This window comes from Primulina tabacum, chromosome 18, assembly GCF_025594145.1.
Source record: "Primulina tabacum isolate GXHZ01 chromosome 18, ASM2559414v2, whole genome shotgun sequence".
NCBI lineage: Eukaryota > Viridiplantae > Streptophyta > Magnoliopsida > Lamiales > Gesneriaceae > Primulina > Primulina tabacum.
In genome coordinates this window covers 28,109,224-28,125,745 of record NC_134567.1, presented here as the reverse complement: position 1 = coordinate 28,125,745, position 16,522 = coordinate 28,109,224, and the positions used below count along the sequence as shown (strand labels likewise).

General features: G+C 36.5%; 3 protein-coding genes across 5 annotated transcripts; all 3 read right to left on the bottom strand.

The window, feature by feature from the left end:
• Positions 1–520: 520 nt before the first annotated feature.
• LOC142533658 (pentatricopeptide repeat-containing protein At1g34160-like) lies at positions 521–5,005 on the bottom strand. The gene is given in 3 exon segments (XM_075640498.1): positions 521–645; positions 1,200–4,382; positions 4,384–5,005. Coding segments are annotated over 2 exon segments (1,725 nt in total). The 5' UTR covers positions 4,960–5,005; the 3' UTR covers positions 521–645; positions 1,200–3,233.
• A 266-nt stretch (positions 5,006–5,271) lies between these two features.
• Positions 5,272–9,019, bottom strand: LOC142533659 (serine/arginine-rich splicing factor RSZ22A-like). Of its 3 annotated transcripts, XR_012816788.1 has the most exons (7): positions 8,884–9,019; positions 8,386–8,488; positions 8,172–8,260; positions 7,636–7,879; positions 7,413–7,517; positions 6,059–6,250; positions 5,272–5,907 (listed from the first exon to the last, which is right to left on the bottom strand). XR_012816788.1 is itself a non-coding variant. In XM_075640500.1 (6 exons), exons 2-6 carry the CDS (start codon positions 8,472–8,474, stop codon positions 6,211–6,213), a joined length of 567 nt encoding a protein of 188 aa, XP_075496615.1. In that variant the 5' UTR covers positions 8,475–8,488; positions 8,884–9,019; the 3' UTR covers positions 5,929–6,210. The 3 variants fall into 3 exon arrangements, 2 of the variants coding, with proteins under 2 accessions (XP_075496615.1, XP_075496616.1); XM_075640500.1 differs by lacking the exon at positions 5,272–5,907 and having other exon boundaries at positions 5,929–6,250; XM_075640501.1 differs by lacking the exon at positions 5,272–5,907 and having other exon boundaries at positions 5,929–6,250; positions 7,636–7,876.
• A 729-nt stretch (positions 9,020–9,748) lies between these two features.
• LOC142532449 (xyloglucan endotransglucosylase/hydrolase protein 3-like) lies at positions 9,749–11,388 on the bottom strand. Its single transcript, XM_075638747.1, has 4 exons — positions 11,195–11,388; positions 10,538–10,638; positions 10,255–10,454; positions 9,749–10,136 (listed from the first exon to the last, which is right to left on the bottom strand). The coding sequence occupies exons 1-4, from the start codon at positions 11,358–11,360 to the stop codon at positions 9,749–9,751; spliced, it is 855 nt and encodes a 284-aa protein (XP_075494862.1). The 5' UTR covers positions 11,361–11,388.
• Positions 11,389–16,522: the final 5,134 nt, after the last annotated feature.

Below are 16,522 nucleotides of genomic sequence, written 5' to 3'. Positions count from 1 at the left end.
TTTTGGAGATTATAAGTAGCTTTTCATCCATCGACCATCATTTATAATGAAAAACTGGCAACAAAATAAAACCCAACGACAAACAACGACCACCACAAGGTTTGTAAGTCGAAACAGAACAGATATGGGATCGGATAAAGGAAGACAAATCGCATCTACACATCAGATAAAAATTTATAGCTGCAGTGTCACAATAACCATTTGTACTGATATTTCCATCACTGCCTTCAGGTTTCAACCATCACACGGGCTCCTGCGATATCTAGAAGGGGAGCTACGACTCCTACGCCTTCCAGAACTTCCCCAGCATTTAGCTCCTGTTTCAAACAAAAATTTATATTACTTCCAGCAAAAATAATTGGGTCACTTCAAAATGCTAATCAATAGAGTGAAAATCGGCCATCACGAAATATAACTAAATAAAATAGCTACAGATGGGTAGCGGATGTGCCTCTATTAGATAGGCACGCTAACAGGGGCGTCAAATAGCAGAACAAAAAAATAGAAACGCAATAACTAACCCTAAAACTAGCTAATCTGCTACAAGATATGCATACTGATAAACTCTACAAGGCATCTTGTACATCTCTCCAGTCATCAAAATCAATGAAAGTATAACCAGGGGTTCTCCTCGCAAGCCACATGCTGCATGAAACATCAAACAAAAGAGATTATTAGAAACTTATTCAAGCAAACATAATACCATTTTTCGTATGCAGTGTTTCGTTTAGTGTGATTTCAAGCCAACTGCCTTTCTTTTCACTAAAGCTTAATTCATCTCCTATATGAAAAAAGCCTCTTATCATTTTCAAACAAGTATTAATGTGGAATTGCATGATTTGAAATGCAAATACTATTAAAAAAATGATTTGCAATCTAAATAAGAAGCCAAGCAGGGAAACTGAACCCCTTGTTTGAACCAAAGGAAGGGAGAAGTTATTGAACCATCTTTTTACAAGGTAGCATAAGTTGAATTCATTTAACAGCAAGATTTTAAATGAACAAGAAATTTGGTGTGTAATTATATGACCAAGAGATAAACACCCAACAAAACAAAATCCAGATCTCTTCATCACCAAGAATTTTCAAATACAGCAGCAAAATCTCAGCGGTGTGAACATTAGGACTCTAGATAGTTAAACACCACATTCTTAGCCCATTAATAATATCGTGGAAACCAAAAAATCTTATGAGTTTACCTTCTGATGACACCGAACACTAGAAGTTCATAACATAGGTATAAGGGTTGGCCTTACAGCCATAGTGCTCACTTCAACCCATCAATCTGAAAGTTAATACCAACGAAATGCATCGAGATGTAAGATTGCTAGTGTTCTGCCCATAAAAATTCAATGCCAAAAAACACACGACAGCTTGTCATTGTACCCTTCACTACCTTTGCATTGTTGCCATTGGAGCTTAAACCCAGACATCAAGATTCAGTTGTTGCAACGTTTCCGAACTAATCGTATAACCTAATCAAGGAAAGTGTATGTTTGTAGATATTCAATTCTCAGTTCCTTTAGAACCAAAAGCAATCGCATAACCCTAATCATAACCCCAAGATCAAGGCAACTGAGAATGAAGCAGATATGATTTAAATATAACACCGAGAGATGCAAGTACTGTGGTGACAGAATTAGTCATAGCTTTAGATACTCAGACATCCACAAGTTTCAGCAGCAAGCCAGCTGTCTCTAAACTAAGATTAGAAGAAGGTTGCTTGCATGGAGCTGACAGAGATTTGAGCCTCAAATAATTGAAGTTCAAACTCAGTGTAGTACAAAAAGATTTGGAGAACACTCATAATTTTATCAAGTGCTTAACAGAGGTAATGAAAAAAACAAATTCACGTCATTCCATTTGTACTCTTGCTTAAACTAACTGACATTGACATTCAGGAGGGAATATTGATAGGTGTGGTTTTCACGTGTTTTACTGCATTGGTTTTGTGTGTGTTTGCATTGTGCAAGCGTACATTTCATTTACATTCTGTTCATTTTAGAGTAAGCTTATGCATGTAATCATGTCTCACTTGGGTGTGGTAAATTTGCAGGAAAAATGACCGGAAAACTGAAATCGGAGCAAAATGTGTAAAAATGGGCAGAAAGGCTGGCGCCCGAGCGGCAAGAATTTACCGCTCGGGCGCGAGAAGTGATTCGCGCAGCCAATTTCCAGAAAGTATGCCGCTCGGGCGGTAATATTATACCGCCCGGGCGCAAAATTTGCCTTCAGAAGAATAAACACACAGAGAACTCGACGCTCAGGCGGTGAAATATTACCGCCCAAGCGCGATTGCCGCACTTACCAAGCATATTACAGAGGATGTGGCGCTCGAGCGGCAATATTCTACCACCCGAGCGCCACCTATTTTTGGCAAGATTTTTTGGCCGATTCCTTACCTTATTTTCTGGATGTGCATGATATGGAAGGGATATTGGACGTTTTTGGGGGGAAGGCATAATTATTCAGCAGCCACCACAAGCCTTGGATAGGAATTCGCGCTTGGATTGCAGATTCGACAATTTTCCGGGCATCGTCTTTGCGTTTTTCATCAAATCTAGTATTTCTAACTTAGTTTTTATCTTTGAAACATTGTTGCGTTTATTTTTACTATGAATTCTAGTAGCTAACTTTAAATATTTGTTGGGATTTAAGGGGATCCTACCCCGAACTCTGATTTAGTTAATTCATATTTCAGTTGTTGGTTTATTCTTGATTGTGTTACTGTTTTTCATTGTGTTGTTAGAGCGTAGCTAACTTTAACAACGTTTTATATTGCGAGTGACATAATCTGTGGATCTACAAAACCATATTTTTATTAAGGATTTCACAGTGCAAGTTTTGATCGATCAAATATTCTTTAGTATATCATCTCTGTGAAGAGAGACTCTAATCGGTCAACCTTGAATACTCGTACCATTCAAAAACTTGGAGTCAGTATAGTTATCGTTATTTAACACAAGCCCCGACACAAAAAGGTATTATTTTTCGAAAGTTATGAAAAAAAAGCCAATTGTCCTTCATGAAGATGATATGCTTGTAAAGAAGAGCTAGCAAAGAAGATTTCAATTTCGGTAAACTATAAGTAAGCACCTTCCGGTACAATCCAAGGATATGAACTGCCCAGAACTTCAAATTCTTGGCAGAAGCCGATAGAAATTCCCTCCAAAAGATCTAGGCCGGATGTTACAGATGATTTACATGTTAAAGTAGAAACACTGACAGCATATCTACCAATAGTCTCCACAGGAGCAAGACCCCTCCTCGAATCTATGGAATCTAGTTCTATCCCTCACAATAATTTTCCGACTATAAAGTTTTGATATGAGCTTTATCAACACATGACAATCCCCACATATCCTAAGATTCTTATATATGTTAAGGGAGGTCCCCTCATCTGTACTAATCAAACCAAATGCAACAGCCAACTTCTCGCTATGGTAACAAAGTACGTTCTCCTTTTCCTCATCTCCTATATCATGTAGCACAAAATTAGTCTGCGGAACATATCCAAAATCTCGTAGCTGGATACTGATCTCCTCTAGTTTCCAATAAATCTGTCTCCAATTTGGATGGCCTTTATCGCCATTAAAAAACTTGAATATTGCACCATTCACTTCAATATAGCTAAATCCAGGAATCTTCTTAACATCCCGACTCATCATTGCCCCTCTCACCTTCCCAACATCATTCCATCGCTTTTGTGCAGCATACACATTGGACAACAACACAAAATCCCCACAAGTACTCGATCCCATCTCCACCAGATTTCTTGATGCATTTTCTGCCATTTCAACATTCCCATGTGTTTTAGAGGCACCTAATAGAGTTTGCCAAAGCACTGCATCTGGAAACACGGGCATACACACTATAATCTCATATGCCTCGTCTAGCCTGCCAGCTCTTCCCAACAAATCCACCACACTCCCATAATGCTTCACATTTTTGCGCACTCTATGTCTATCCATCAACCTGAAAACCCTCAATCCTTCCTCCACCATCCCTGCATGATTACAAGCGCATAAAGCAGCTAAATAAGTGACATCATCCGGCATCGGCCCCCCAAGCCTGCCTCCATCCATGCAATTAAAAAGTTGTATCGCTCTCACTCCATCACCATCCATTGCAAAGCCCATGATCATGGTGTTCCATGTAATCACACTTCTACGACACTTCATTCCGTCGAAGACACTGTATGCCTTATCCACAAACCCACATTTCGCATACATATCAATCACCGCATTACAAACTATCACATTCTCATCCAACCTATTGTTTCTAATGTACTCATAAACTCCATCACCCTCTCTGACTGCACCGAGCTGCGAGCATGCGGAGAGTGCACCAAGAACCGTGACCTCATTGGGCATCATCCCACACCCCTGTCCCCATTTCCTTAAACAACTCCAGAGCGTCAAAGGGTCTATTCCCTTGCGCCAGCCCAGAAATAAGAGCGTTCCAACTGGCGATATCTTTACTCGACATTTCATAAAACAGTTTGAGCGCATTGTCCAACTCCCCACATTTAGCTTGCGCATCGAGTAATGTAGTTTGCAGCAAAACATCAGCCTGGAACCCGGATTTGAGAACTCGAGCATGCATTTGAAAAGCCTCGGTTGCCGCCAAAGCCCGGGCGCAGGCCTTGAGGAAGAAGGAGCAGGTGAGAGCGTCGGGTCTGCATGAAGCACGTAGCATGGCAAGACAGGTGGCGAGAGCGTTGATGGGATGGTGGCTCTGGGCGTGGCCTCGAATAATGGCGTTCCAGTCATTGGTGAGAGGGAGAGGAATCCTGGTGAAGATAGCGGCAGCATAGGGGAGAGCGGAACCAGCGCAAGAGTCGAGAAATTTAGAGCGGGAGGGGTAAAAATGGAAAAGCCCCGTCGTGAGGAGGTGGGCGTGGATCTGTTGCAAGCGTGCGGTAGAGGTAGTAATCATCCGCTCCACCACGTACCCCATCCACCCTCTACCGTACTGGTGGCATTTTGTGTCTATATATAATGCAACGAATGGCGTATCGAGTTTATAACTAACGCCTCAAAGAACTTCACCAACTTCATTAAAAAAATTTGAACATTTGATATTTTAACAAACTATCTGACTTGGATTAGTATTTGAATTTAAAAACAAATTTATTTTTTCGGTTAAAACATAAAGATGCAGTTTGACACCACAAATTGTCCACCTACTAAAAAATAATAAGCTATATATATTTGTTGTGTTGTAACATTGTACCCAATTTTAGTGCACTGAACATCAATGCCTCACTCCGCAGTCCATTTCGGAATCCCTTGCGTCCGTGGTTTTGTTTCAACTTTTGTGATTAAAGTTTAGAAATTATACTGTAAAACATATGTTGCAGTAAATACAATTAATTAGCTAACCATTCACTTTAAGCACATTCTTACACCTACAAACAGCTCTGTTTATCAGACCAAAATTAAAATTTTTATACGGGGCCACAAAAACAAAAGCATTCAGAGAAGAATGCATTGAATTGGTGCAAAAATTGGTGTTTTGTTGTCATCATAGATCGTCGCACAAAAGCTTTCTGTGTCGATTTTAAGTAGCTTTTCATCCATCGACCATCATTTCCAACGGAGAACTGGAAACCAAAATAACCTAACGACAGTTCCAAGAATATGCCGATTGGTAAATGTTTCACGTTCAGGATTGATTAACCTGCCGGAAGCGTTTGGAGCCGTTCTTCATCCACATATAAATATCATTAACTAAATTGAGGCGAGGCGCTCAAAGCCGCAGATATTCAATCAAAAGTAGCACGTAGCAGTGTGAAGCCAGCTGGGATCCACAATCTTTCGAATTGAAGATCACACAGAAGACAGTGAAGAACGAAAGCAGAAGTGCAGATGCACAAAAACCAATGAAGCAGAACCGTGAAGACACCTCGACACAGAAACAAAATAATGAATTTTTAGCAATGTTCTATCAGGAGCTTTTAATAGATAACATGAGATTCAATGAAAATAAGAAACTACGCAAATGATGGTCCATGGTTAACTGAGATGGGAAAACAGTATGAAAAGGACAAACTTACTACTGAAGTAGTAAAGACACTCAACCAAATCCACGAGTCGAAGCAGAGGGCATCGGCCCACTAGCTTTAGTCGTAACTAAATCCAAGCATAGTAAACACACAGTTCCAAACATTTCAGGATATATCTAAAATTCTTATTTAGTCTTCCAAGCTCAGCTCCTGCTTCTACGTCTTTCGGCCCTGACGCCATTTCTGCATAAAAGGGACAAGGCAAATCTGAATCAAGTAGAATAGCAATATCAACTCATGTAATAGTATAGATCACAAGGCCAAAAAGACTGATCCAGAAACTTAATATCACAAGGAAATTATTTACAAATTTCTTATCCATCCGAGAAATAATCATTCATACACTCCTTTCCGCTCTGAAGGCTATCTCAAAGATAACATTAAAACATATCAGCTTGCAGTAATGAGATGTAGTATTTACCTATCTTCTTATTAGTCCCTGAAAACATTATATCAGTAACTTCCTACATAACAATTAAAAGACAGCATATAAATCTAGATGTGATGATATCTATTCCTAAGTTGGACAAAATTCTAGGACCTAGAAATATGGCCGTGGAAGTTAAAAATAATTTCTTAGCTTGTGTGCAAGTCAGAACACACAGCTAAAATTTGGGTTGGTTAACTGGTTACAAGAACCATACCCAGTGTTCTAAATGACGGTCGAGGCGGTAGGCGGCTCTCGACCGCACCGCCTATGCATGAGGCGGGTGTTTTAGGAGGCCGAAACTATACGGTGTTGGGGAGGTGGGTCAAGGCGAGTCGAGGCGGCAAGCAGGCGGGCTAGGCAGGCAAGCTAGGCGGGCGAGCAAGATTTTTAAGTTGTAGTCAACAATTTTTAAAAAACCTAGTCAACAATTTTAAAAACTTAGTCAACAATTTTAAAAACCTATTCAACAATTTAAAACCGAGTCAACAATTTTAAAAATCTAGTCAAAGTCAACTAATTAATTGCACATTATTTAGATGATATTATATTGTACGAAGACATTATTTAATTGCACATTTTACATAAAAAAAAGATGATTATTTGTGATTATATTGCATGATTATCTATGAAAAATTACTTAAAAAAATTCAACCGCCTGGGCGCCTCTTATATTGCATTATTATCTATGATTATCTATTAAAAAATACTTAAAAAAATTCAACCGCCTGGGCGGCAGAGGCGGTAGGCAGTCGCCGACCTCCCCGCCACCGCCTCCCGTCATTTACAACCTTGACCATACCATCAATTATTAATCTCTGTATCAGACTACCGGCATGGAAATTCTCTCGCTAATACACACAGCACACACGTATCACAACAAAAATAAATAAAGTCCGACAATGTTAAGGAATTCACCCATTCGCATATGGCACTTCATCTCGTCCACGAATTGGTGACCTGCTGTAGCTGCGAGCCCTGGGTGACAAACTGCGACGTCTGGGTGAACGACCACCACGAGGACTGTAAGCCCAAGAAGAACAGAAATGGAATCATAAAAAGAAATCACATCTACACATCAGATAAAAAATTATAACTGGAGTATCATAATAACCATTAGTAGTGAACTTTCCATCACTACCTTCGACCATAACTTGGGCTCCTGCGATATCTAGAAGGAGGGCTGCGACTCCTACGTCTTCCAGAACCTCCCCGCATTCGGCACTCACGGGCAAAATGGCCAGGCTCACCACATTCATAGCATTTCAAATCTGAACCAGAACGACCGCGACCGCCACCACCTCCACCACCACCACCACCACCACCACCTCCGCCACCACCTCTGGAGTTGTGTGAAAGCTCAACTCTCCAGCCATTTTTTCCTGCTTCAAACCAAGATGTATATTACTTCCAAGCAAAAATAATTGGGTCACAATTCACAAAATTAAAAAAATAAAGCAATCAATAGAGTGAATATAGGCCATCACATAATAGAAATAAAGAAAATAGCAACAGATGTGTAGCAGAGATGCTTCTGTTAAGCACACTAACTGTTGGGTGAACAGAGCATGACAAAAAGAAGCTAAAACTGTGAACAGATAATAGAAATGCGGTAACTATCCCTAAACTAGCTAAACTGCTACAAGATATGTACACTAATAAACCCTAAAAGAGTACCATCAAGTTCCTTGATGGCATCTTGTGCATCTCTTCGGTCGTCAAAATCAACGAAAGCATAACCAGGGGGTCTCCTTGCAACCCACACGCTGCATGAAACATCATTAAAGAGATAATGAGAAATCTATCCGAGCAAAGATAATACCTTTTTTGTGTGATTTGAAATTGGCTTCTTTACAATAAAGCCAATCATAAGGTTAGTCGCATGATTTACCTTCTGATGACACCAAACACTCGAAATTCATCCTCAAGCTCGCGCTCGGTGACTCGAGGGTCCAAATTTCCAACATACACTCGAGACATCTTGGATCAAGTTCCTAGGATAAAATTTGCATACATATAAAGCGTACTTAGCAAAAATCATTAATAAAAATAGGGGGGAAAGAGATCTTAGCATTTTAATACAAAAATTGAAGAAAAAAACCGGTAAAAATAGCAAAAAAGTATCCCTACTGACAATTAATTAGTCTCTAACCGAAAATGCTGTTCAGAGCAAATTCATCAGTAACTTTCAGCAAAACAAGAGAGAAAACGGAGAAAAGAACAGAAAACTTACACTCGTACAACATTTAAAACTGTAGATCTTTTCTATAAAAAAAATCAGAAAAAAACTATAGATCCATCACTAACTCACAGTCGCTGGACAGAATAAACAGGATTCAACAATCAGGATAGATATTATATAATCCACGTAGAGAATGACGGAGACTACCTGAAACCCTAGATAAAATGTGGGGAAACTGCAGGAAAGCCAAAGCAATCGCGAGACTAGTTCGAGTTAATCGAAATTGAGGGGTTCAAAACGAGGAAGAAGGGGTTGTAGTAAATTACGTGTATATCCCTGCGGTTTCTTTCGTAGGCAATTTTTTTTTTAAATCTATAGTTTTTTTTCAAAATGTATTTTTCGTTAATAAAATAAATAAATGTAATATAAGGGATACAGGGACTTGGTTATTCCCTTCTGATCCTCACTTTTATTCTATAAAATCATTTTGATCTAATAAACAATTGTTCACTCATGACGTTTTTGGTAAAAAATAAATTGGACCAATCGATCATTTAAAATACGATGTCTATCTTATTAATCGACCCAAATGGTATCACTCAGACGTACGCATCCACGATCGCGATCAAAATATGTTCAAGTATTCGTAGTCTGCAGAATCTTGCTTTAACTTTTGGGACTTATTCAAAGTATACCAAAAATAGCGGATGTGAATTTATAGGGTTAAAAAAAAAGATGTTCAAGTGTTACAAAATTTAACAAAAAAGATGTGCACGGTATGAGAGATTTTTTTAACCATGTATTTGTAAAAAAATTAACATGATTTTTGTCATTTAATTACGTGATTTAGATTAGAAAGACTAAAATCGATCATGTCACATAGTCACGATTATATGACTAAAAATATCACATCATCACACGTACAAAATTAAAATCGACATTCCGTTTGTTTCTTTAAATTTGTCTCTCATAGGACCTTGTAACAAATTAAATTGTGAAACATTCTGTTATACTTAAATTTTTTATTTCAACAAACTGCTCATTAAGTGAGCATTCAGGCTTCCTAGTAGTCTTACTTTTCAACAAACTGCTCATTAAGTGAGCATTCAGGCTTCCTAGTAGTCTTACTGGCACAATAGTCATAAAACATGTAAGATTTTCTGTGTCTATTCATTTTTTGTCTTTGTTCTGCACTTAGCTCCCAATATTCAGGCTTGTTCCAAAAATACCGCTGCGAAGAACAATGCGAAATATCCTCGGATCCAGCCGGGGCCGAGCATGCATCCAAACCGAAATCTCGATAATGAGCTATGAAAGGGGCTTGGCTCCATGTAACCGGTGATCCGGCGAATGGAGCATTCCATATGCTCGCTTCTACATGCATTGACTTGTTTGGAAAAGTCACTCCTTTTGCAGTATTGTTCTTGAATACTCTTATGGGAATGTTATCCACCATGAATCTAAAATGAAATCAAATCCAACAATTATGAGTACTAAGATATCATTACTCAACGGCATTTGTCTTCTTTTAATAAGAACTTAAGCTTCATTTGTACAACATAAAATTGAGACACTTACACTATCTGGTGCGAGTTCCAAATAATTTGGTAAGTATGAAAATCTTTGGATGGATCAAACCAAAGATGGAAACGTTGCTCCCTGTTCCCACCATCGTTATTGAAAACATTCGTTTGTAACCTGTTGTCCACACCCCAAAACTCGAAATCGAGCTCGAAATGGTTCCCTGCAGGTTTACCATCATCTGGGTCCGAAGTCAACTGCCAATTACACGAGTAACACACACATATATATATGTCATGTTCGATCATCAAAGAAACGATAGCACAATTCAGCAGTTTACATAGAAGGATGTAACAATCCCCTTTGTTTTCTTATCTGGTGTCTTCAACTTTATAAGGAACGACCCGGATCCGAAATCCGATTTCGACTTAAATCCAGCACCTATACATAGAATGAAAAAACACATATTTTGTAAAAAAATTCAAAATATACTAATCTTAGACAAAAGCGATCTTTTTCACATTGTTTCATATTAAGTTTTCACTTATATTTAATTTCATTATTAGGCACTCGAGGGTTTTGCTATTTTACTGAAATCTATAGCTGGTGATATCAGTGCATTTAAATCTTTTAAATAGTAGGTAACTCAAGCGTCACCCAATCTCCCATAAAAGACAATTATTGCACCCAAGCAATCAACATTACAATAATTGCATTCCTTGCAAATCATGATAACTAAATCCATGACTTTGTTCTGATATCAATTGTTGTGATGATGATAATGCAATTCAAATATTTAAAATAACACAACCGCCCAAGCATCACACGTTTGGATTGGTCTATTTGCAGCGGAAAAAAATATTGTATATATGAGCATACAACGCGTGTTCGGATGTATTAATATATGTAATATGAGACAAACTCGAAGATTTTTTTTTTTGAAAGAGTGATCGAAATGAGGAAATAATATAATAGTGAAAAAATCATATCAATTAACCTGATTGTTTGTCCATCTTAAGTTGCACCTCAGTTCCTTGAGGATCAACCCAGAAATGATCAGTACCCCATAAATATGTATAATATTGACCAAAACTATTATTTGCTCCATTTGATTTCATTGGAAGAACACCAAGAATAATGGTTAATGCAATTATGAAATCCATTAAAAATATAAATATTTAGGATTGATAATGTGAAACTGTTGTGTTAAATTCTTTAGATTGTATGTGGTATTTATACACGCAAGTAGAATTAACTGTAATTAGCTATTTAATTAGTATTGTTTAAATCTCCCATCCAGTTTTATATATATTAATGCTTTTTTTACTTTTCATAAAATCTATAATAATTTATAGTTAAAGCATCGTGGTAAAGTCAGTGTGTTTTCTTTTATATAAAAATACCCTTCAAAAAAATTTGAGATGCTAATTACTTTTATTAATTTTTTCTGATTATAATTTCTTGATTAGTAATGTTTTTGTTCTGCTTGATTTGGATTTTAACATATTTAAATGTCATTAGGCAAAGTTTAATTTGCTTTGACTACTGTTTGTCCGCATGACAGGTCTGCATCGGCAAGATATATATATATATATATATATATGATTGTAAATTTTTATACCATGGATTTTGTTCATAAAGACATAATTCGATTTAATTAATTTTATAATCTTGGTATTACACAAGATATTGTAATATTATATGCCTGCATAAACGTCAAAAAAGACACACATAACTGCCATTATTTTATATGGCCTACTCGATATTTAAGTGTGTGTGCGCGCGCGTGCGTTATAAGATCGTATTTTATTTATTTATTTTTTACATGTAGGACACATCGTTTGCCTTTTTACCAAATTTTATAATTTGTGGTAATGATGCAACTCAAATCCTTCAAATCGTACAGCAGTTCAAGCGCCACATTTTTATTGCTCTAATAAGTATGGATAATTATTGCACCCCATCAATCTTCTTCCTAATAATTAACTCTTCCAATCAATGAAAATAGAATATGTGACCTTGGATTTGATATCAATTGTAGGACTGAGCATTTGTCGTTTTACCAAAAGCTATAATTGATGGCAATGATACAACTCAAATATTTTAAACCGTACAGCAACTCAAACACCATGTTTCGATTACTCTAACAAACATTAACAATTATTGCACCCCAACATTATGAATAGAAAATTTGTTTGACTAAGATTTTATATCTAATTATTCTTTTTTAATGACATAGGAAACCACAATCATTATCGTTGGTATGTAATGGATAAACAATCATTCTAACATAATAATATGCAAACTCTGCGCGACAGGCCACCGAATAAGGTGTAGTTAGAGAGAATCAAAATTTTGATCATTGATCAAGATCTCTTGTATTCCACCAACTCGAATATCATCTTTTCGAGGACATCTTCCAGCTAATCTTCATTTGTATTATTTTTATTGTTACGTTCTCGTTCCAATATCATCCGACATGTATATAGAGAATGAGATGAAATGTTTTTTTTTAATAAAAAACCCTATATTTAGTTTACTTTTAACTGATCTAAACTTCTATATTATTATTATATAAGTTTAAATTATCATATATTTAGATTAGTTAAAGTGTGTAACAATAATTTTATAATAACTAATAGAACATCGATAATTATTTTCTATTATTTAATAATAATAATAACAATAATAACGCTTTACCTATTATTTTAAATTTGTAGTTAAAAAATATTTGATTATTAAAAATATTTTCATTATCTTCTTTTTCTTTCATTTCTTTCAGTATAAATAATTGGAATTGAATACTTATTATTCCATTCTCATTTTTATTTAATTCTAAATTTGATTCAATTTCTACGTTATTATTTTCCAATATACCAATCACATCTTTATTGTATAATGTGAAGTTTTGTATACAAACAATTGAAAAATCGAAGGTTAAATTAACAATCTAAATTCATATATTGAGTTTGTGATGGGTGTTTATTTCTTTAATTTCATAAATGATAAACGGTTTATCCCATGAATATTACTCTTAGTCATCGTTTGATTTATTAAATAAGATAATAATGAGACAAAAACTTGTGAGAGACGGTCTCACGGGTCGTATTTTGTGAAACAAATCTCTTATTTGGGTCATCCATGAAAAAATATTACTTTTTATGCTAAGAGTATTAGTTTTTATAGTGAATATCGGTAGGGTTGACCCGTCTCACAGATAAAGATTCGTGAGACCGTCTCACAAGAGACCTACTCTAATAATGATCTATAACACGGAAAAAAATTGAAGGATATGAATGACATAATTATTTTTAATTAAAAGACGATAAATAAAACAAATACATGAAGTTTTGTTCATAGCACCAAAAGATGCTCACCTCGACCTTATACAACAAATATATGAAGATATAAATGGATATGTGTGGTTCGTAACCGAGACGGACTCAGAAGTGAACTCGACTAAGTTTAGTAGTTCAATCAATGGAGTCAACGAATTGGCAAGTGTTCTCATTTATTTCAAAACCATTCAAATTATTTAGCGGTTAATGAGATCCTACCTATGTGAGCACTATCCCTCACTTCATTTCAACGGATAAGATCTTGACACATATAAAATTTCAAAAAAAAGTGGGTCTTATATATGCATGGTCGAATCTTGGTCATCCATCCTATCATGGAGACAATTCCCACATGGATAGGATGAAATAAACCTTGTTGAGCTATAGTCATATTTTTGTTTAATTTAATTTTTGTAAAAAAAATCCAACCTCTCGCTCTACATCATTCGTCCAAGGTTTAATTAACTCAAAAAATCTCAATAATTCTGAAATCCAATCGTATATTCTTGATTGAGAAAATGCACTTCTAACCCCAATTACAATATATGTGATAAACCTCATTATTTTTCGTAATAATGCAATTCATAATTTATCATGACAATTCCCCCTCTCCCCTTTTACATATAGAACTCAACAATTAATTGAGCAAGCAATCGGGTTTCCTAGTAGCTGGGCTAGAACAATAGTCACACACCATGTAAGATATCGGGTAGCGTCCCACAATTTTTTTGGAACAGACTGGGATACTCAAAACTAAATACTTAGTAGAAACAACTAATGACGATGTCGGTGGACTGAGTCGGGGTGAAACATGCGTCGACGTTGAAATCTTGATAGTGAGCGACAAAAGGGGCTTGGCTCCGGTCAACAATATGAAAATATGCAAGAAGATTTATGCGGTTCGACGAAATACTCCTACATCCATGGGATGGTAACCGACATTTTTATTGATGAACATGTATTACAATTAGAGAGCTTATATCACTCAAGAACAAAGAATACAATCTTATCCTCTGCAGATCTCTCTTGTTCTCTATCGATTTCTGCTGTAATCTCTTGTGATGATTTCTAAAAAAAAGGCCTCTCAACAAGCATTCCATCTTACTTTTTATAACAGTGATCCACCAATCAGTTTCTTGTGCAATTATCCCTGGCAGTTGGCTTGTACTTAACCAATCACTTGGTAGTTATGCTAGGCTTTTCCAAGATGCCGACTTGTGAGACACACCTTCACAAATCTCCACCTTGTCTTCAAGTTTGGCTACTCACCATTTCCATCATTAACTATTCCTGAACCACTGCATCAATAAAGTTCAAACAGTATGTAAACTTGATCCCATGCAGTGACTTTGTCAGCATATCTACGAGGTTGTCACCCGTTGTTATCTTTTCAAGTATTGTCTCTCCTTTAGAGATAATATCCCTTGCATAATGCAACTTGACATCAATATGCTTTGAACGCTCATAGAATATCTGGTGCTTCGATAAATGTATCGCACTTTGGTTATCACAGTTTACCACAACATGTTCTTGTTGAATTCCAAGTTCTGCTATGAGGCCTTTCAACCAAATTGCCTCCTAGATGGCCTTCGTAACAGCTATGGACTTTGCTTCAGTTGTTGATAGGGCTACCACAGATTGAAGTGAAGCTTTCCAACCGATGGCAGTGCAAAATAGAGTGAAAACATATTTTTTTATTAAATTTCTGGTATCTAAGTTCCCAGCAAAGTATGCGTCCACATAACCCTCAAGTGGTTGTGTTGAGTTTTCCTGTTGATTCTTAAACATCAATCCTCCCTTCAAAGTTACTTTCAAGTACCTTAATGTCCATTTTAAGGCTTTCCAATGATTGTGCCCAGGGTAAGCCATAAATCTGGAGATCAAGCTTATTGAATGTGCTAAGCTTGGTCGACTACACATCATCTCATACATGATGTTTTCCACTAAATTAGCATATGGAATATGCATCATTTTCATCATCTCATCTCCAGTTGTCAATGATTGTACAATTGAGAGTTTGAAGTGTTGAGTGAGAGGTGTGCTTACTGTCTTAGCCTCATGCATATTAAATCGTTTAAGCACTTTCTTTATGTATGATTCTTGACACAAAAACATACTTTTTCATTCCCTTTTCCTTGAAATTTTCATTATTGGGATTCTCTTGGCCTTTCCCAGGTCCTTCATTTTAAATTCCAAGCTAAGTTGTTATTTTAGTGTTTGTATCTCCAATTTGCTCACACTTGCAATGAACGTATAATCAACATACAGTAGAAGGTAAGTCACCACACCATTTTCTTCCCTTTTAAAGCAAACACAATTTTCATGGTTGCTCTTTTCTTTTTAAAGATTATTTTTTTACATGAATTCATTAAATCGCTTGTACCATTGCCTTGGGCTTTGTTTTAGCCCATAAAGTTATCTTTTTCAAAAAACGCACTTTCTGCTCAGACCTATTAGTCTCAAATCCTTTTGGTTTGCCTATGTAAATTACCTTTTCAAGATCTCCAAGAAGGAATGTTGATTTTACATCGAGTTGTTCAAGTTCCATATCCAAGTGAGCCACTCAGGCAAGTATTAATCTTATGGAGCAATGCTTGACCATTGGAGAAAAGATCTCACTGAAGTCTAGTTCTTCCATTTGATTGTATCCTTCTGCAACTAACTTTGCATTGTACTTGAACTTTTCTGTCCCTGGCAAGCCTACTTTCAGTTTGTATAACCATTTACACTTTCCACTGACAGTCACGTGTTATTTTTCACGAGTGAATTTATTTCATTATTCATATCATCTTGCCAATTTTCTTTTTCTTTGCATGTGACAGCTTCCTCATAGGTTGATGGCTCAAAGAATTATACATCTTCAGCTACAGTAAATGCATACCAAGTTAGATAAGCATGTGCATACCTCTGTGGAGGCCTCACTTATCTTCTTGTTTTGTCTTTGGCTAGAGTATATGTTCGAGGATCGTGGTTTGATGGGTAATGTT